Source organism: Epinephelus moara, chromosome 16 (assembly GCF_006386435.1).
Source record: "Epinephelus moara isolate mb chromosome 16, YSFRI_EMoa_1.0, whole genome shotgun sequence".
Lineage (NCBI taxonomy): Eukaryota > Metazoa > Chordata > Actinopteri > Perciformes > Serranidae > Epinephelus > Epinephelus moara.
In genome coordinates this window covers 31493545-31516201 of record NC_065521.1, presented here as the reverse complement: position 1 = coordinate 31516201, position 22657 = coordinate 31493545, and the positions used below count along the sequence as shown (strand labels likewise).

Sequence of the window (22657 nt, the reverse complement as noted above, 5' to 3'; positions counted from 1 at the left end):
TCATTTTATGCGGCCCAGCTATTTTCATCCGGCATGCCGAGTGTGGGCCGATGCTGGGCCAGGTCATTTCTCATAACAGCCCTCAGTGATGGCAGTGATGGCAGCCGTAATTGGGCCAGCTGATTTGGTTCTGGGGCGTCAATCATGCAGAGTCTCACCTGAGTTAGGCAACCACACCTGGCCTGGCTTATTCATCAGGCATACCAAGTTCAGGCCGATTCTGGGCCAGGTCATTCTGGCAACCTGGGCAGACATGTAGGTAACCATCCATAGTACAGTAAAACAACTGGTTTGCACATCAATAACAGCTAGAACACTATTATTGGCTATCTGTTGCTTGTTTATTGTTTGTTTGTTTTGTTTTGCCCTGTTTTTTCCCATCTTGTCTACATTCCTGTCTCCATCTACCCCCATGTATGCAGTCTGGAACTACCTTTTTTTGTACTGTACTATGCACTCACTAATAAAAAACAGGAAAGAAAAGTAAGGTAGGGTAGTAAGGTTTATTTTTAAAAACTTTTAACCCATCTGCCCACAGTGTAAGTGCGCCATCATTTGGTGTCACCACCTTCATGTAAATCAGGTCACGCGTCTGATTGTAATACTGTAAACAGGTGTGACAGTCCATAAGGTGCACTGCGCCTGCGTGTTCTCAGCAGAAGAAAAAAAGAACTCGAGTGTTTTCGGTTTTGATAAGCTTTTATGAGCGCAGTGTCTGAAGCTGATTGGGCGGCGGCAGAAAAAGGAAGTAGGCTAAAAAGCATGTTGTATTATTCTCCAGCGGAAACCAGAGAAAACGCAGGTCGAGTGGCGACAATGTGAGACATTCACCGACAAGGTAAAGCTTTCAAACTTGTCACTGCACAGCCCGGTGAGATACAAAAGCACGACGGGGGGCAGACATGTGAATCTTTAACTTCTCAGATTTAACGAAGAGATTTAACAGGTCACGCGCTTCCTGTTTTTTGGGGAGTGAGTCTGTAGAGAGAAATAAAGTCAGCATGTCATCCTCACAGATCAAAGACAGCTGCAAACACATCGACATGGATCATGCAAGACCACAGGACACTCAGCAGAGCAAGGTAAAAAAAAAAATCATTTCCGGGAGTGGAGAGCTGCCTCAGTGCTGACTGTTGTCTCAAGTGCGTCATGTACTTTGCAGACAGTGTGGTAACCAAATAGATCTACTCTCTCCTTCAGCCACTCGGAACAGAGCTGAAGCATTAGCAAAGGGCCAGACGAGGACGCCAAGAAGTGCCTCACAGTACAAATACAAGACAGAGTATATTAACCACAGGAACACCACAGGAAGTGGGAAAAGTGTCACATGAGGGCACCACTGAGCATCGCACACACATTAATATAATGATATGGCTGGTCCTGTGTGCTGTTGTACACTATTTCCAACACACTGAGTGATATTAACACATTTATTGAATTTCCCCTTGGGGATTAATAAAGTATATAAAAATTAATTTTACCACAGTTTCATGCACAAGACAGAGCATGTGTCTGTGTAGTGTAGGACAGTGGTGGAAGAAGTACTCAAATGTAAAAGTGGTAAAAGCCCTGCCATCCTAACTGTACTTAAAGGTCCAGTGTGGTTTAGCAGCATCTGTTAGCAGACATGTTATATTTATTCATAATCTTTCATAATCACCTACTCATTACTTTAGAATGGGTCATTTATATCTACATATGAAGCAGGTCATACTGTAAATAAAGATGGAAAACATGACCTTAAAGTGAAGCCAAAACATCCCCATCGCCCCCTGGTGGCTGGCTGCAGTACAGGTCATAAAGCCCGCCTTCTCCATTTTAGTAAAAAGGACATGAGCCAAACTATAAACTCAAAGTACACGTTGAATAAATTTTTCTGTTGTTCATGGCAGTTCTTATCATCCCGATGTTTGTTCAAGTGTTTGTTTTTCTAACAAGGTTGGTTTTCAGTAGTTATTTAATGCTATAGAGTGCCGAAATCACGCCCCTTCCGATAGAGCTCATGGGACCTTAGATCGGAAAAAAATATGAATGGCAGTGAATGTGGAGAGTAATATTATCTTTTGTTCCCGTTTGAGTTGTGACATGAAATCTAAATATGTTGTTTATGAATTTAAAACATAAATTTTAAGGTCAAGAAAGTCATACTTTGTGGTAAAACTGTTGAGATATAAGCTTTTTAATTAGAAAGACTCAAGAGTACACAGGAGGAGGTCGCGTATGTGACGTCATAGCTTTCGCTCGCTTCCTGCAGCTTGGCCTCCCCGCTGAAATTCCACTGTTTATGATTAATCGATTTATGATTGAAGATGTCTGTGTGTTTTGTTCCAGGCTGCAGTCACTCCAAGCTGCAGGAAGCGAGCGAAAGCTATGACGTCACATACGCAACCGCCTCCTGTGTAGTTTTTCTAATTACGTTTTTTTCAAAAGCTTATATCTCAACAGTTTTACCACAAAGTATGACTTTCTTGACCTTAAAATTTATGTTTTAAATTCATTAACGACATATTTGGATTTCATGTTACAACTCAAACGGGACCAAAAGATAATATTTCTCTCCTCATTCACTGCCATTAATATTTTTTCCGATCTAAGGTCCCATGAGCTTCACCGGAAGGGGCGTGACTTCGGCACTCTATAAAACCCGGATTTGACGGCACAGTTGACAGCTGTGTGTTCCAATCAGTGTGCTCGCACAAAATGGTGCTGCTCACAATTGGTCGGACAGGTGTTTGGGTGGGAACTCCTCCACGCCCATCACTAGCACAAGACAAATGCTGTGTCTCAAATCACATGCTTCCATTAGCACACTTCTATGCAGTATACTGTGTGCACTATGTACTTATTGGTGTAGTGTGCAAATTTCGACAGGGTAGTGTTGTCTCAAACCAAACACGGCTGTTGTGCACGTATAGGAAATGACGATCACAAATTAGCTAGTTTGCAAACTAGCATCAGCATTTGCGTTATCGTTCGCGGTACCAAATCATGATTGCTAAAGTAAGCCAATAGACATACTGCTAGCTTATACCCGACAACAGTTTAGTGGTGCTTAGTGCAAAAAACACACGTATTTGTACAATGCAGCGACGTTCACGGTCGCACAGTCCTCTGCCACCATTTCCAGTTTGAAAAGTGGTCCCCCCTTCCACTACATAGCCAAGATGGCGACCATTAAGGGCAAGAAGTGTCCATAGTTCCACACTCAACTTCTTGACCGTTTTGAGTGCACCATCCACGTACTCATAGTGCACTGCATTTTTCCACACTTCTCAGTGTGAACGCACTTATGCACTCAAAATATTAAGCGTAAGTACAAAAGTACACGATTTGAGACACAGCAAAAGTCTGAATCCAAATGTCCAAACTTCACCGCATTTGCAGACTTGCGGACTTGCCCACAATTCATTGCAATATGGACGTGACATTATTCTTTTTCAATAGCTGACTATAAAAGACAGATTATGTCTATGTAAAACAGTTAAATAGCCTATTAAAACAATACTTGAATTGTGTAGGCCAGAAATAATATTCAGCAACATCATGATACAGAAACATGTAGAAATACAGGCTATAGAGGGTCAGTAAAATGCATTGTATTATTGCAGCCTACCATATTGGTTGCGCAGTGTAATGCTAAATATGTAGGCTAGAAAATTGGCTGAAAAACAACAAAAAAGATCTTCTGATGTGACTAATAGGCCTACCCGATTTATTTAGTCATAGCTCGGTCCTTATTCACAATCATCTCAGTATGTGAATGTCTGCAGTCTGTATGTTATACAGAGATGTTTTTTGTTCACTCTGAAAACAACTTTGTACATGAGATTTACATCTTGTTATCTGCAGGGACAGACGAGCAGACAGAATATGACGTGCATGACTGTAATCGTCACTGGAATGTTTCTATGGCAATGAGTAAAACGGTCTCAAGGGCTGTCTGTCAGTGGCTTGCGGTCTCTGCCCCTAGCAGACTTTACGAGATGACAGTGAACTTGTCACAGTACATACGAAGCCCAAGAGGGCTCAGTCCGCAAGTCCAGACGGTGGACATTTGGATTCATGTAACCCTTCCTTTTGCCCTAACCCTAACATCAACCACCTCTCTTTTAACATTATACTGTACTAATAACTAGCTTATTGCTAACTTAGCAGTTTTGTCAAGACTTTCGCAAAGGAGTGAAGGAAGCTGATCATGGACTGACGTGTAGGTACCGTGGGAGAGTCATTTATGTAACTAGTGCTGCTCCAGCTGCAGTTATACCTACCTGGATATGCTTGGCACAAGTTTCAGATTTGCAACATCACTGCTAGATGCCACTATCTTACACACGGGATCTTTAAGTATAAGTATAGAAGTATTACCATGAAAATATACTTTCATTCATATTCTGTAACTGTTTATTCTATTCCCAGCTGAAACTGGGCGAGAGTGAAAATCGTCCATCACAGTCCCCCTGTTTCCAGTCACATAAAACAACGATAAAAAAAGATTTAATTGATCACTAAAATAGTTCATTATTTTTCTAATTACCTATCTGCGTCCGCTCTTATAATAATTATACTCTACCTGTACCGTAGCACCACAACAGCTGTGATTAACATGGCGCTTTATTTCCTCAGGGCTCCATGTTGAGACACAGGGAACACAGTGATGAGCCTGTCGACAAGAGGCCCACTGACAGCTCCGCGTCTCCCACTCAGGTACATCCTGTTCTCAGATGTCACGTCTCGAAACGACCTTTTCAGACCGTGCAATTGTTCCGCTCTCTTTTGTTAAGTACCACGGTGTGATACACTGTTTTACTCCCGTCCATGCAGGATGAGAAGAGGCTGATCAGAAGAGTGCGAAGTCCATCCAGACCGAGGGCATGGCTGTCCAGTTCTTACAAACCCAAGTTTGGAGGGCGATTCTACAGACCTCGGTAAGACTGAGAACAGGGAGCACTTTGTGTTTTGTTTTCCTTGACTGCAAAATATTGGCAACGTGGTTGAGTACTGTTCTGGCAGATTTGTCTTTCCTCTCAAATGATGCAGATTTCCAAGGGATGACCACTCATTCTACAAACCTGGCTTCAGCAGCCATAGGTACCACCACTTCAACCCTCGGGGTTACTTCCACCGGAAAGATCATTTCCACCATAAACTTCACCACATTGCACTGAAGGAGAGGGAACGAGATAAGGACAGGGAACGGGATAAGGACAGGGAACGGGATAAAGAGAAGGAGCGGTACGAGCAGAGGGAGAGCTCTGTAGGAGGTTCGCCTTCAAAATCAACCAACAGTAAGTTTATGTCGGCAGCAACAGTAACAGTAATAATACACCCTTTCATCCCTTCTGAGCATTTATGAAGAGACTTTGACAAAATGTTCACTGTAGGACCAAAAATATGTTTTTAAGCTTTGGACTCTGCTCCTTAATGCTACAACATACAGCAATACTTTAGACAAAGTGTCCTGTTCCTGTTTCAACATGACAACTCCTCCCTGTGCACAAAATGAGCTCCATAAGGAAGTGGTCCTCCTGAGGGTGGACATGAAAGAACTTGCCTGCACAGAGCTCTGACCTCCACCCATCCCACTTCTCTGGTAATGGATCTGATGGCCTCAGCTAGACATTATACTTGCACTGTCTGCACACCCTCACTAATGTTCAGCGCCTCGGCTTGTATTGACAAGCCCCAGTGCAAGATCTTTTATCGGTGTCCTTCACCTCGAGTCACCTGCACGGTCAATGCAAAGACACACACTTGTCAATACAAAAGGATAAACAAGCAGTGAAAAAATGTTTTTCAGAGCTAAGAGTGCAGAAAGTTGCAATAATCTACCACGAAAATAATCTCTCAGCGTTGTTTTTTTTTAAGACTTATAATCTATTTCTTTCCATTTTCAAGTGATAGCTTGAAAAGAAAGCCTGTGTGAGAGTCGAGGTAAAGGCAAAATAAAATACAATGAAACAAAATAAAATAAATTAAAATTGAAATTAAAACCAAAATTAAAATAAATGAGCTGACGGAAGTGGCTGGGGAGAGGACTGCCTGGGCTTCTTTGCTGAGGCTGCTGCCCCCACGACCTGGACCCGGATAAGCGGAGGACGACGAGTATGAGTACGAGTACGAGTACGAAATAAAATAAAATAAAATAAAATAAAAATAAATAACAATGCTTGTAGCTATTTGGCCTCACATAATTGCACATGTTACAGTTAGATAATTGGACACCTAAGAGGATACAATGGGGAAAAAAAGTTAATTCCTTCAATTCCATCCTTCAATTTATTATCTTAACAAAATCAGCTGTATGTTCCGATTCCCATACTACCATACCATATAGTATGCCAGAAAAAGATTTAGTATGTCCGAATTCATAGCATGTCAAATGCAGTATGCCAAAAATACCACAATGTTCTACTACATTTGGTCTGTTTTTGCAGTATGCAAGCCAGCATGCTTTTCTGGCTATTCTTACCCACAGTCCTCTGCACAGGGGACGATAAGTCACATCGACTGAGCCACAAACAGATGGCAGCTGATTGACAGCTGTCAGAGGTCGCAATGATGGATGATGGATGATATTGATTGTTTAAGTGAACAAAATAATCATAAATATTACAAACAACAGGACATAACTATAGAAATAACAATGACAGAGAACTGCAGGTGTGATTTCACTGTCGCACATATAATATGTTAGAATCTACAATCTGTGCAGTAACTTTAAAGTTGAACAACATACAATGCAAAGTAACAACAGCAGATCCCTCCGGGTTGATCTCTGTCTCTGGCGAATTCAGTGAGTGGTGTTTGTTTTATCTCTAATGGAACAGATATAAAAGCCAGAGGGTCAAAGTGCAGCCTGTAATGTTATGAGGGAGTAGTATGTCCCGATTGAGTGCATACTGCATGCAACAGTACGTACTTTTTAAAGGCAGCTGCAGTGCCTACTAAAAGTAAACAGAAAAAGTATGCGATTCAGAACGCACCTTAGGTCTCAGATGTTTTGATATACTGTGCCCATTTTCCCCAGTGCTGTATGAAGACGTCCATCTTTTGGTTTAAAGACAAAGTAAGCTCATCATTTTAATCTCCATTGTTACAGCAATCCAGTTAGTTACAGTTGGACCAACATGCAACAGGCCGGGTTTTCACAGCATCAGTTCTTATGCACAAGAGCATGAAACTGTTGCTGTAAGACATCAGATAAAGGCTTATGATTTCTCCAAAGAGCTGGAGGAGCACATAGACAGGTACTTTCACAGCAGACATTTTTGACATGTCACAGCAGGAGAAGCACAGCTGTAAATAATGAAATTAGTGATGGCTGACTCCCATCGTTAATGTCATTAGTGACACCTGTGCTTTTCCTGCTGTGACATGTCAGAAATGTCTGCTGTGAGGAAGATTTATTGGTGGAAAAACTGCACGACAGAAATACTAATAGTACTTCCTAAATAGTATGGTTTAGACTTGATCTATATGGAAAGTGCCATGAGATAATGTTGTTGGGATTTGGTGCCATATTGAAGTCCCTACCAAAATAGGCAACTACAGGGCGGTTCAATTACAAGTTCACATGGGCTGGATTTTAAAACCAGGAAATGTAGACGAGCCAGACATTTTCAGCAGCCTATTCAAAACCTGTTTTTTGACTTGTGGTGAACAGATGCAAATTAATGTAGTAAAAACAGCAACATCTTTTGTTTCACTTTTGAAAGTGAATTCTATGTCTGACCCAGGCACGTCACAGAGTGCAGACACAGAATAAAAGAGCTTTCACTGTGCAGAAGCATATTGAGTGGTAATAACAGTAACCGATAACACATCCTGTCTCTTTCTACCAGTATCTCTCACACAGCTCACCTCATGACGTTTTCCATCGAGGTCAAACAGAAGTGTTTAGGTAAACACATAGGACGTATTTTTTGACTATTCGACCGCAGCCGCAGGTGTTTCGAAAAGCTACTGCACATCCTGCCTGAGCGGGACTGTACGTGTGTAACTCAGCAGAGATGAGAAGGAATCAAGATGGCTCCACTGTTAGCTACTTCCACACACTCTATGTAGTTCACATATTTTGTTATACCGGTGTATCATATTTATGTATGCTTGGTCACTTTGAGGTTGCTTCTGGGCCAGATGTGGCACACAGGCTGCTAACTGAACAGGTCTGGTGTACCACTTACCCACAACACTATCCACTCACAGGTTAGAGATGTAATAGTAAAGATGATTGATAAGAGTTGCTTTGGTCCGGCTGTGTGTTAAGAAGACTTTACCATTAGTGTGCCACCAGTGCACTGACTGTCAGCTGGACTGGCTTCATTATTTTTCCACCCACTGCTCTTGCAGCTAAACGGGAGCAAATCCCAACAGCCAGGTTCCCAAATCTTGCGGAAAGCCTTCTCAGAGGAGCGGAGGTGCCAGACAACCACCAGAGACTCCAGGAAGTGACTTCACCCTGCCAAGAATAGTCTGGCACATAACCCCCTGTATACTTTTTGTCTTTGCACTTGTAAAGGAACAAGCTTAAATGTGTAATTCATGAGCTTTAAATGTACATGAAGGAATTTTTTGCCACTTGGTGTCTTGCAACCTAAACAGTAACAAAAGAGCAATGCTGTCATTGCAGTCAGTGTCTCCTGGTTGGAATTTCTTCAGCATTCATTGTTCAGGAGGTTTTTACCTGAAGCCGTATAATCTGTACAGGTCTCCTCCTCTCCAAAGGTCCTCTATTGGATTGAGATCTGGTGACTGTGGAGGCCATTGGAGTACAGTGAACTCATTGTCATGTTCAAGAAACCAGTTTGAGATGATTTGAGCTTTGTGACATGGTGCGTTATCCTGCTGGAAGAAGCCATCAGAAGATGGGTACACTGTGTTGTTTACACCAAATTCTGACCCTACCATCTGAATGTGGCAGCAGAAATCCAGACTCATCAGACCAGGCAACATTTTTCCAATCTTCTATTGTCTAGTGTTGGTGAGCCTGTGTGAACTGTAGCCTCAGTCTCCTGTTGTTAGCTGACAGGAGTGGCACCTGGTGTGGTCTTCTGCTGCTGTAGCCCATCTGCTTCAAGGTTGGACGTGTTGTTGGTTCAGAGATGGTCTTCTGCAGACCTTGGTTGTAACCAGTGGTTATTTGAGTTGCTGTTGCCTTTCTATCATCTTGAACCAGTCTGGCCATTCTCCTTTGACCTCCGGCATCAACAAGGCATTTGGTTCACTGGATATTTTATCTTTTTGGGACCATCCTCTGTAAACCCTAGAGATGGTTGTGTGTGAAAATCCCAGGAGATCAGCAGTTTCTGGCACCAACAACCATGCCACGTTCAAAGTCGCTTAAATCACCTTTCTTCCTCATTCTGATGCTCAGTTTGAACTTCAGCAGGTCGTCTTGACCATGTCTACATGCCTAAATGCATTGAGTTGCTGCCACGTGATTGGCTGATAAGTTACTTGTGTTAATGAGTGGTCATAGAGTTACTTAAATAACCCCCAACTCAGTTATTGCTGTTGTTGCAAGCTTTCCAGCATCTTCCTGCACTTCGTTAAATACCCATTGGGTGGCAGTATAAGCAAGCAGAGGCGCACACATGCACATTTTCATGAACACTTTGTATTACAAATATTTGGAGGGCATTTGCTCATCGTGGTATCTGGTGCTTGGTAGGTAGTCACACTCTGGTAGCAACAAACCAGTGTTACATAATGCTGACCACTAAGGAGCTTTATCAATAGATGGATTATGTAGTGACGTGATGTACCAGTCCATGCATTATTCAGTGTATGTCTCAGCATGTAAACTGTGTAATTTAGTTCCAGGTAGATTTATCAGATACTTGAGAATGACCTCATCATTTGTCAGTGGGAGTCCTGAAGTAAACAGGAGCTGTTAGAATTTGTTACGATCGTGTTTCCTTGATTTTAACAGAAACTGTGAATGTTTTTGTTGATCTTTTCCTGGTATAAAGTGGCATGTTGTGTTGTTTTTAACGACTGAGCTGTTGGTACTGTATGTTTTTATCTTCTCTTGCACCCAGGCACTGTATCTGTGCGCACACTGCAGCACTGTGGAGGTGTGTGTTTGTGTATGTGTGAGTGTGGAACAGGTTTTTTGTGTGCCTGAGTGATGGTGCGATGATGGTGACTCATCGCTGATTTGTGTGTGTATATGAGAGTGAGAGAGAGAAAGAGGGAGAGACCAGCCAGCAGTATATAATGAGCCATGACAAAACTATTGCTTCACGTAGGAATACTGCAGTCTTATATTACAAGGCGAAATTCCCAAATATCAGCAGATTTCCTTTAAAGATGTATTGATTTTCATCCAGATACTTGTAAACAACACTTTTCATGTTTGTAACAGGAGGCTGGAGAGAGAAAGAAAATGATTCTGAGGCTTTAAACGTCAGTGATGGTCTAAAGAAACACCTCCACGTGCTGTAGGTGCTCATAGGCACAGTAAATAGAAAGCATGATAATATTCTCATGTTGTGTTGATTGTGTGTTTTCCAGCTACCAGACCTTTCGTATCCAGATCGACTTCCAGCAGAGACAAGGACACACAGTTCATTGTAAGTTCAAGCAGAAAACCTGCTCTGCTTCTCCCCCTCCTGCTTTTCCATTTCGTTAAGAAATGTGGGAAAATCTATTGGCCCACCAATTCCCTAAAAATGACCTAATATACTTTCATATTTTTTCTTTCCAACATATCGATTTGATGTAGGGCACAGTCTGAAGCTGTTATTGTGATTTATAAGCATGGGCGGATTGTGAGACAATGGGCCCCTGGGCACAGATACGCAGGACCCCACTGCCTCTGCTACACAGGAGCGAGACACACAGACTTTGTGGTAGTTTTGTGTCTCTTTGTAGTCATTTGTGTGTCCTTGTGGTTGTTTTGCCTGTTTTTTGTTGTTATTTTGTGTCTCTTTGCATTTCTTTTACAACTCTTTGAGGTAATTTTGTGTCTTTTTTTGGTCTTTTGTGTCTCTTTGTGGTATTTTTGTGTCTTTTTGTGGTTGCTTTGTGTCTTTTTGTAGTTTTTCGTATCTCTTTCAGGTTACTACGTGTCTCTGAGGTAATTTTGTGTGTCCTTTTGTCCTTTTTGTGTCCTTTTTGAGGTAATTTTGTGTGTCCTTTTTGTGTCTCTTTGAGGTAATTTTGTGTGTCCTTTTGTCCTTTTTGTGTCTCTTTGAGGTAATTTTGTGTGTCCTTTTGTCCTTTTTGTGTCTCTTTGAGGTAATTTTGTGTGTCCTTTTGTCCTTTTTGTGTCTCTTTGAGGTAATTTTGTGTGTCCTTTTGTCCTTTTTGTGTCTCTTTGAGGTAATTTTGTGTGTCCTTTTGTCCTTTTTGTGTCCCTTTGAGGTAATTTTGTGTGTCCTTTTGTCCTTTTTGTGTCCCTTTTGAGGTATTTTTGGTGTCTTTGAGGTAATTTTGTGGGAGACTTTGTGTTTGGTGTGGCTTTGTAGTCATTTTGTGTCTCTTTGTAGTTGTTTTGTGTCTCCTTGCGGTTGTTTTGCCCATTTTTGTGGTTATTTTGTGTCTCTGCAGTTCCTTTGCATCTCTTTGTGATCTTTTTGTGTCTCTTTGAGGTCAATTTGTCTCATTTTTGGTCTTTTGTGTCTCTTTGTAGTCATTTGTAATTGGTCTGTGTCTCCTTGTGGTTGTTTTGTCCATTTTTGTAGTTGTTTTGTGTCTCTCTGCAGTTCCTTTGCATCTTTTTATGTCCCTTTTGAGGTAATTTTGTGTCTTTTTGTAGGTTTTTTTGGTGTCTTTGAGCTAATTTTGTGGGGGGTTTTGTGTTTGGTGTTACTTTGTAGTCATTTTGTGTCTCTTTGTAGTTGTTTTGTGTCTCCTTGCGGTTGTTTTGCCCATTTTTGTGATTATTTTGAGTCTCTGCAGCAGTGTCAGAAATTAGCAAGGGCCACGGGCCATTTGGCCCGCAATTTATCCAAGAATGCCCCCAAAAGCCATGTTCCGGGGGCCAAAATTGCCCCCAAGTTTTTGAAACAACTATATGTATTTATATTTTTAACAGTATTACAATCTGACATTAAAGTATAATTTTATTTTCATTAAATTAATTTACCGTCACGTCTACAACTCATTTTCCAGACATAATCAACGAGATTGCACTGATTACGTGAGAGTAATCTGACAGAGAAGGGGAGGGGGCTTTGCTGTACCATAAGTATAAATTAACCATTTCTTGGGTGATCTGTGTCTACACAATGACAAATTAATGAAAAATTAAGGTAGAATGAATGTTAAATTTTAAATTAACTTACTTCCAGGATTGCATCTAAGGAATTTATAGTAATTTGGCCTTTTTAACAGTAAAAGTAACTGTAATGTGGTGAAACATTAGTACTGCTATCAGTAGATTAATGGTTAAATCATCACATTTAAACTGGTTGAATTATAGGAAATCTGAGTGATATTTTGCAACCATAACTTTATGTAACCCATTATTTATTTCATTTATAGTGGTTTCTACTGAAGAGTGAAGACACTATCTTAGTTGGTTTTGCTTTTCATGTGCTTGTTAGAACATAATTACAATTTTTTGATGGCCCCCAAACATTTTGAAAATGCCCCCATTTTTTAGCCCCCATTTTTTAGACTGTGGGGGCCAAAATTGCCCCCAAAATATTTTGTTAATTTCATACCCTGCTCTGCAGTTCCTTTGTGTCTCTTTGAGGTCAGTTTGTCTCGTGTTAGGTCTTTTGTGTCTCTTTGTAGTCATTTGTAATTGGTCTGTGTCTCCTTGTGGTTGTTTTGTCCATTTTTGTGGCTTTTGTGGTTGTCTCTCTGCAGTTCCTTTGCATCTTTTTGTGTCTCTTTCATGTAATTTTGTGTCTTTTTTGGTCTTTGGTGTTGCTTTGTAGTTATTTTGTGTCTCTTTGCAGTTGCTTTGTATCTCTGTCTTTTTGTGTCTCTCCCTGGTCGTCATATGTTAATTTGAGTGACATTTTGAAGGTGAAGGCCGGGGGTGATCTTACACTTTGGGCCCCTGGGCCTCTACCTTGTTGTCCAGTCCAGTAATCCATCCATGTTTACAAGAGCCTTTTACTATTTCATCCTAATTAGTAAATTTAAAATTTGGAATGTAAAAGTGATCAGGACGAAATGCATTTTTTGTCATGTGAAATGCACAACCTGTTAAAACATGGCAGAAATAAGAATGATTGTTTTCATTATCGATTACTCTGCTGATTTTATTTATTTGTTTGGATCTGTTTTAGCTCAAAGCTAGAATCCCAAGTGTTCATATAAATCATTTGATGAATGATTGAAATGTCAAGAAATGCTGATCAAATGCCCATCAAAATTTTCAAATGTCTTGTTTTGTTCATTCAAACAGCCCTAAAGATATTCAGTTAACAGGGAAATGAAAGGGAAAATAGCAGCCAATTCACACATTGGACAAACTGGAACCAGAAAATATTTGGTGTTATTGTTTGAAAATTGAATTAATCAATTAACTAAATAGTTAAGAGAATATTTCTCTGTAGATCAACTTGCGACGAATTATATATATATTCATATGGATGGTGTTTTTGTTTGTTGATTAGACATGAGCTCACAGCAGAGAATGACTTGGCTATAAAGCAAACAGCCCAGGTGCTGCAGAAAAGGGCTGAAATCAAATGATCGCATAAATTTCTTGGCCGACCTAAACACAGTGAGGAGCAGCACATGATGAATCACCGCTGGTCGCTGCTGCAGTGAAGTTAAAGTGAAGAGACGAAGAGAAACCAGAGAGTGACTCGCTCATTTCAGATTTCCAATATTCTAATCAGAGCTAATAAATGTGAGCTGCTGATAACGGGCTTACCTTAAGCTACAATCTGTGTTATTAACAGGCCTTTTAATACGAGGACTAACAACAAGTAAATCTTCTCAGCATGTCAGCTATTAGTGTGTCTACATGCTTCATTTCATTAACACATAAACTTATTGTGCCTGTTAACACAACAGTTACAATGATGAATATTGTTCAGTATGATTTATTAGGTCAAATCATCCGGAATCATCAAAGCACCACCACGATAAGATCATACAACACGTTTATGTTCAGCATTTATCAGTCGCAAATCAAAACAGCTTTTGGGTTGCCAGGTTGTGAGACATCCCTCTCTGTCGTTAACCTTCTGTCTTCTTAGCCATCTCTTTATTTCATATTGATGGCTATTTAGAAAGTAAGAAAACTACAGGCCTACCCCTTTATGAATGATTTAACATTTGTAACTGCAGACTTGATGCTTATTAGAAAGTGAGTGGCTAAAAGAGGCATTTAATCTGCATTAAGTGTTTTTTAAGGCAGCGGGAACAAACTGTTAACACAACACAAACGTATTATCACCTTTTATGTTAATATGGCAAACTGTCTCCTATTTACTGATCCAGCAGACACAGAGCACCATTAGCATTCATTTGGAGTAACTGTGTATCTCCGTTGGGGCTGGGCAGGTAGTGTACAGTGGATTTGTAGAGCTTTTTCACCAAAAGCAGAAAAACTGAAAACAGCACAACAAAAACAGTTAAGTTTTGTGAGGTAAAACCAAAACAATGTGCTGAAAGATGGTAAAACGCTCCGTAGAGCTGAGAGGAACTGCAGTCGCGTGATAATTCTCTGTCAACAATGATACCCCTTTTCAATCAAATTAGCTCTGGTTCTTAAACCGGTTCTGTTCAGTGTTCTTTGAACCCTAGTGCCATTTACTAGCTTGCGTTTCCACTAGTTTTTAGTGGAACCATTTTAATCAAGGATATGAAATCGACTTAGGGCGTTGCACAAGCACAACAGAAGTAAACAGTAGCAGCAAGATGGCTGACGACATTGAGTACCTGTGAACTTTTGTTGTGTTATTATAGCTATTAAAAAACAAGCATGACCCAACTTTTAAAGGTCCAGAGTAGGATTTAGGGGGATACATTGGCAGAAATGAAATGTTATATTCACATTTATGTCTATATAGTGTGTATAATCGCCCTAAAATAGGAATTGTTTTCATTACCTTAAAGATAAGCCAATTATATCTACATGCAGAATGGGTCCTCTTTCACGCAGTCCACCATGTTCTTTCTACAGTAGCCCAGAATGGACAAACCAAACACTGGCTCCAGATAGGGACATTCACAGTTTCTCAATGGCCACTGAAGGTCTCCTTCATGTTTGGCACATGGAGAAGTTTCAGTAGGTTGCGATTTGCAAAGTCACCACTAGATGTCACTAAACCCTCCACACAGGACCTTTAATGATAAGAAGATGCAGAGGACTGTTACATCCAAGGCTCTGTCCTCTCTTTCCAACCTGTAGAATATGATACGCCCACTGATGTCATCATGGTTTTACCTGTTAACCAACTTTTTTGGGTTCTGAACCAATTTACTTTTGGTTGACTTTCCCAAAATAATTCATAGTTAAATGTAGGAACTAGAACAGAGCCTTTTCCATGTTGGCGGAAAAGGCGGATGAGTGATTACTGTCACATTACATGCTCACATTTGATCTACGTTTATATAACAATACTGATCACAGTAGTTTTAATTAAGAGTTACTGCATTTTAAATGAGCAGTGTGCAGGATTCATAGGATTCAGTGTCTTCTAGCAGTAAGGATTACAGATTGCAACCAGCTGAGACCTCTCCCATGTGCCAAGCGTCAACTTCCTGTTGGGATTTCTTTAGTATTTAGTGTTCAGGAGATTTTTTTAAAGTACCTCTCCAATTCAAACAGACCAGGTGATTTAAACCAGTGAAAATATGAATAAATCAGTCTCACGTTACAAATCAACGTTTCTCATACACTGTTCCGCTCAATACAGATGGGCCGCTAGCCCAACACCTGCTAATGTGTGCTCACCCTTTTCTCTGATATTTAGGAGGGTTTTTACCAGGAGTCGAATTATCTGCAGAGGCCTCTTCCTCTCCAAACAAACAAACCTGGTGATTTAAATCGGTAAATACACTAAATAATTTTTCATGTTGAGAAATCTGTTTTTCTGCCACTTTCGTTGTTGAGGGGCTGCTAACTACGGTGGCCGATGAGAAGGCGCAAAATCACAAATGGCTTTATCTAGAACCGGTGTTTGGTTTGGTCAGTCTGGGCTACTGTTGAAGTATGGTGGTGCAACATGGTGGACTCTGTCGACGAGGACCTGCTCCCCATGTATAAACGACTCATTCTAAGGTAACAAAAACACAACAATATCAGGCGATTATACACTGAAGAAAACATACTTATCATATTACATTCCATTTATTTCAATATATACCCCTAAGTCCTACACACTGAAGCTTTAATATCTTGTTATTTATTACATGTGCAGTCCAAACAAATTTTGGATTTCTAAGTCACCCTCTGCAGTGTTACAAGCTGACATGTGGAACTTCGTTTTAGTCATCTTCTGGTCATTAGCAGCTCAGTCATCATCAGTGTTTGCACCCATGTTTTTGGCCAACTGTCTGATTACTACAGTCCAACTCTGATCTGGTTTTTATGTTGCAGGTTTGTCAGAGCGACAGGAACCAAAGCAGGGAGAGAGACCACAGGGGGACCAAGAGCAAAGAAAGAGAACGGAGCAGAGACAGGGAGCTCCCTTCAACTGCGAGCCAGACGGCGACACGAGACAGAGCCATCCAACAGAAGAGGAGGGAGATAGATGAGGTAAAGGAGTGTCATTACATAAACACACACCTTGGGAGACGGGTTAGTCATAAATGGATAGAGGAAGAGGGGAGATAAGAGAAGCTGGGATTAGAGAGAGTGACAGAGGAAAAGATCTTGGAAAGCGCTGGGAGACAGGAGACAAGAAAAAAAGATTTGTTTTCTGTCGTCTAAACATTAATTTTGAAATGCTGAGCCTGAGGCAGCCAGAGTGTCATTATTGTCTTCACTTTGCCGAGCCCGACAGAGAAGGTCTTATTCATTGTTTGACGTGACTGATGGTTTTTTAGTTTTCTAATTGGGCACAAAAATGAGGCTGTTTGTCAGCTCACCTGTATCACAAGAGGCTCCGACACGTGCTTTAGTGCTGTCTTCAATGTGACAGACATCACATGAGGCTCTGCTCATCGGCAGTGTGTTTGTGCAAGAGAGTGTATGCGTGTGTATGTGTGTGCTTCCACCCACTTGACGGAAAAAGATGGCCTCTTGCTTTTCATATCTCCATGGTTGCAGGATTATAGAGGCATAGCGAGGAGATTCAGTCTGGCAACAGGTAGCTGATGCAAAAATGTCCACAAAACTCTGATACAGGCACACACAATACTTGTGAACAGTTTGCATGTGAGCGTCTCGGCGGATTGTTAATCCATTCAGTGGTAATTGGAGACGGGTGACAAGACTTCTCACTCAGCTCATTTGTCGTGCTGTCTTCTTTTCCCTTTAACACTTCTTCGGTTTGTCTGCTCTCCTGCTCCCTCTCACTCGTCACCCCTTCATCCCATTTGCCCTAAAACCGTGTGTGTGTGTGTGTGTGTCTTGCAGGTGTACTATCAGGAATGTGAAATGTTTGGCCTTGTGGCAAAGATGCTGATAGCAAAGGATCCGGCCCTGGAGCGCCCCATCCAGGCCGCACTGCAAGAGAACCTCAGGGACATCGGCAAGCGCTGTTTGGAAGGCATGGAGAAATTTATAGAGGACTATGACTCCAGGGAGCTGTCTCACTAATCAGAGACACGCAGAGTCTTCCTAACATTGATCCTGTTGGTATAAATGTTGAGAATTTTTTTTCCCATGTGATTGTTTCTGTGTTTGCTACTAGAAGTAATAAGCTCGCACATTCTGGTCTGCTGCCTGGACAAATTCCCCCTCTGTGCTCTGCTCGGCCTCATGGTGAGAAGCACTGGTGAAGAAATTAAAAATAAACTCTGATTGTGTGATAATGATGTTTTCATACTGCTTCTAATTTTGAGAATTTGATTTTGATAATGAAACAAATACACTGGTTGTATTGCTCCAAGTGTCCTTATGAAGAAGTCAAAACTGTATTTTGGCATCTGACTGACAGGCTTAATTTATTATCACTCGCTTTTCAATGATTGTATTTTGTTTACAATATATTAAATGTGATTAAAACTGTTTTCAGTGATTTATTGATGGCTATATGGGCAAGACAAAATCAAGGCATAGCAGGAAATACATTAAAGTCAGTGGATGAGTAGGACACACATCTTTGTTTAGGGTTGAAATATTTGTAGAATGAGGATAAAGTCCTTTTGATGTTTGACCTAAAGCCCAACAGATAAGTTAAAGGAAAAACCAACATGAATCGTGTTAGTATAGATTCAGACCACCACAAACATCCAGAGTAGCTTCAGTGCTCTTTGCCAAGTCTGAGAAACTTTATATTCCCCCATGTATATATACAGCCTTTATTTAAGCAGGTAATCTCACTGTGATTATGATCTCTTCTGCAAACAAACATAGCCAGATACAACAAAAGGACATACAGCATCAGAGGCAATCACAGACATCCTTAAATATATTTGAAGATCAAAGTTAATATTATTATTTGGTCTTATAGAGATGGTGGTGGTGGTGGAGAGCATTGTCTTACACATTGGTCTGAAATCTTCCATAGGTGTTCATCAGGGCTGAGATGTGGGCCCAGCAGTAATCTGACCGGATTTAATCAAAGCTTGAAAATGAGTTGTTAAAAAAAAGAATCTGAAGTTTGATTAAATCACGAGTCCCTTACTCTCCAAGGAATCACACATACACAGATTATAAAGCCTGCGACTCCACACCAGTCCGTCAGAACTGAAGAAGCCTCTTGAACAAGAGGTGAAACGTCTTCAAGAAACTCAAGCAAGTCCAGTTGCCTACGATATAGTACTTATGATTATCATAACCTGGATGACTGAGAATCTTCACCAACATAACGAAATCCAGTCTTGGTTTTGATGGATCAAACCTTCAGTATGTTGTTTGATACTTTTTAGTAGGTTTGATCCCAGCAAAAGGGCGGATTCAGAAACAAAATGTAATAAAACTTGCTGGTCAAGTATACATTTATACACACACACAATTTATTTAGATTTTGCACTTGATTTGTTTTATTGTTGCAATGATGAAGTGGGTTATCTGTTAAGTCTGTCAGAACAGTAAAATTAAAAAAATGTTACTGGATTTGGTAATCTCCTAAAGTTTGTATCTGGATCAGAGTAACCCAATCCAATGTTGCCTTGAAATACTGGTACAAAAATAAAATGGATTAGCTGATCCTGGAAAGCAAAACAATACAGATTATTCTGATAGAGATTGTTTTTTTTTTCAACTACTGGGCTGGTTACAGTATATGCTGTAGCATTGTATTCATGTCATTTTCAACCTCACCAAACCATTGAGTGAGTCCTGGTGCATGGAAGCATCTGCATTTGATATTTATCCCCACTTTTTTATTCAGGCTTTTCATTTAATTTGTCCCTGGTCTGTACATCAGCAGGGCCAGTATCTGTTTATCAGAAATATTTATATTAGCCAATAAATAACAAGAAGTCGCAGCACTGAAATGCCTTAGATAGATTTGAGGTTATTCAGGAACACACCAGACAAGTAAAATTTCCAACCATAAAATCTTCTGCTCTGTAAACATTTAATTTTAAAGGCCGATCCTACACACTAAGTTCGGTTTACTCATCATAATCAGCCTGTGAAAACTGCTGTACAGTTTCTTCTGTGGCTCTGCGGGAGCGTTGTCAAGTCTAAAAAAAAACCTGATGATGTCATGGTGATGTCATCAGTGTTATCTCACTAAGGCTTGGGGGCTATAAAATGAATACAAAAGTACTACATTACTAGAAAGAGAATGATAACAATCTGGAGGTGTGGACAGAAAGGCAGGTGTTTACCAGGCATGGAGGGTTAAATGAAAGATGCTGTCCTGTTACATCATGGGAATTGTAGGTCATAGGGTTTTTGGAGCTTGCCCTGCACCAGGGAATAAAAGTGGGGTATCTTGGCCTCATTATTTTTCAATCTAAGTCTCCTATCTTTATGGACATGCTGAATCACTGTAGCGCCCCTTTAAACTAAGAAATTTCAGTATCCATATAAAAATATTTGTGTTTATGTTGAGAAACAAATATCGGATGACGTGCTTCTCTTTTGTTATTGATGTCATAATCAGCCCAATTAAACATCCAGTATCTGTCAGGCTCTATTGTGATCACTGGCTGGCATTAACAAGGAGATCATTTGATAGTACATACTAACTGTATTCAGTGTGTGTTATTTGTCATATCATTAGTATACAAAAATAAATCGACATACTTTACCATTAACCAGGAAATGATACAAAATGTGCACCACCAGATGTCAGTCACACTGCTACTTTTAAAAGCCACTTCCCATTAAATTTCACAAAGAGAAACAAAATGTTTTTCAAAGGTTTAATACATATTTTTAGTCATGCTAATGACACAGTCCACTACTTTGGTCCAGACTGAAATATCTCAACAACTATTGGATGGATTGTCATGAAATTTGGTTCAGATTTCCATGCTTCCTTGGGGATGTATCCAAATAACTTTGGTTATCTCCTTATTATTCTCCTAGCTCCATCACTGGGTCAAATTACTTTGGGGTTTATAACCAAAAACCTGCAAAATTAATGACATTCCCATCAGCCTCAGCTGCACTTTGTGGCTATTGCTTTTTTTTTTTTTTTGCACCTGTGAGCAGCCTCTCAATTTCCCTTGAGCATTGAATTGTGCTGTACAATAGACCATTTTCACAGCAGACATTCTGGCACGTCGTGGTTGGAAAAGCAGCAGGTATAATTGATCAAATTAAAAACGGCTGCATTCCATATAGATGAGACGGTTCCAGGGTCCTGGTATTGTGCACGCTGGCTCACTGGGACACCTGATGGAACTGAGCCATTGTTGATTAAATTAGCTTCACCTGTGCTCCTCCTGCTATGACAAGTCAAAATATCTGTCATGACAAAAGATCTAGAGTGTGTAATGTCATGGTGACTTTTCTGAGTTACTTTCCCCCAGTGTGAGCACACTGCAAAACCTTCTTAAAGGGACAGTTCATCCTAAAACAAAAAATACATGTTTTTCCTCATCATGAGCCGGTTACTCAAGATAATCCACGGACCTTGTTGTAAGCAGTTTCATGTAAGAACAATTCCCTTTTTACCAAACTGTATTATCGTACAGAAGGAAGCATGTATCCACTCATAGACAAGAGGCTTGTGCTCATGACAGCGCGAGATATGTACGGTAATGTCGTCCTCCTCGGCTGAGCTGTACCATTAGCTAGCTCAGTGGTGCCAGGTGAGTTAGCAGTAGATGCACACTTCCTTTGTCAGATCCCTTCCCTACTTAAAGAGACAGTTCACCTTCAAATCAAAAGTACAAATTTTCCTCTTTCCTGAAGTGCTATTTATCAGTCTGTATTATTTTGGTGTGTGTTGCCGAGTATTGGAGATATTGGCGGTAAAGATGTCTGCCTTCTCTCGAATATAGTGTAACTATTTTTTTACCCCTACTAAATTACATCTGCCATCTGTATCGCAGCGCAGAAGGAAGAGTGCATCTACAGCTAGCTCACCTCGCACCGCTGAGATAGCTAATGTTATAGCTCAACACATTCTCACTCCGATCTCTTCACATATTGACATTTGGTCATGCACTTTCCACGTCCACATACAACGTGCAAGGTACCCTGGGTGCATTGGTTGTTGACGTTCTGGGACACTGTGTCAGGTCTTCTTCTTTTGAGATACACATCCATTGTCACAAGGAATTGAACGTTAACACCAGTGGCGATTGCTTTAAGACTGCAAGGGAAGCTCAGCTTCCCCTAAAATGTCAAAAAATAAGTGGTCCAATATGTACTGTTGTGTTTACATTTCATTGACTAAATATGTGCTAGAACGCGTTCAACTTTTGTTCAGAATCAGCTATTTATCACAGGTCACTGACGCAACTTTCTTCTCATTCATTCCTGTAGCGTCACAGTGCATTAAACAGTGGAAGCTTAGCGTCCAAAGACTTCAATGGGGAAGCATAGAGTGGGTTGTTCCACTGCAGCGAAACTAGACAGTCATTGGATAAATGCTCGGTTTTGTCCCGCCCATCGGATGGGGTCTCTGGGGGTCTATGGGGCAGTGGGCTGGCCTCTGCATGATGATTGGATGATCTGTCTGAGGCTGAATCCCTTTTTGATTGACAGCGAAATGAGCGAATCATCATCATCTTGAAATATAAACCACCACCGGAGCATTTTTCAAGTTTCATTCCGTTGTTCCGAGTTGATCTGGAGACTTCTCCAATCCTCTTAGTGACTTTTTCTTTGTTAAAAACGACTAGCAACAAATGTAGCATCTTTTTATTGGAGACTGTACTCGTGTTTGGAGACTGTGACTTCTGTCGCTCTGCAGCTACTGTCCCCAACGAGCAGCGGGTGCTGCTGTGAGCCCCTCCACCGTCCCAAAGCACTCACAGGCGGTCACACTAGCCTCGCGCAGCAGCCCCAGAGGGTAGAATTTACGTATAAATAAACGGACACATTTTATGACGTAGGCCGAAAATGAGCTTCCCCTCCTTGAAAGACCAGCAGCCGCCACTGGTTTACACAAGTCTCTTTCAAAAGAAATGCACTACATCCGTACAACACCGTACATTGATGTTT

The 22657-nt window shown here is 40.8% G+C and overlaps 2 protein-coding genes across 2 annotated transcripts in view; one reads left to right on the top strand and one right to left on the bottom strand.

Moving 5' to 3' along the window:
• Positions 1 to 640: 640 nt before the first annotated feature.
• LOC126403127 (RNA-binding protein 25-like) lies at positions 641 to 18101 on the top strand. Its single transcript, XM_050065597.1, has 8 exons — positions 641 to 838; positions 1017 to 1082; positions 4624 to 4704; positions 4822 to 4925; positions 5038 to 5285; positions 10516 to 10574; positions 16517 to 16675; positions 17498 to 18101. The coding sequence occupies exons 2-8, from the start codon at positions 1044 to 1046 to the stop codon at positions 17678 to 17680; spliced, it is 873 nt and encodes a 290-aa protein (XP_049921554.1). The 5' UTR covers positions 641 to 838; positions 1017 to 1043; the 3' UTR covers positions 17681 to 18101.
• A 2288-nt stretch (positions 18102 to 20389) lies between these two features.
• Positions 20390 to 22657, bottom strand: part of LOC126403403 (prickle-like protein 2) — a 62106-nt gene continuing 59838 nt past the window's right edge. The window contains exon 11 of the mRNA XM_050066045.1: positions 20390 to 20887. The gene's annotated coding sequence lies outside the window, so the exon portion shown is untranslated. The remainder of the gene's footprint in view (positions 20888 to 22657) is intronic.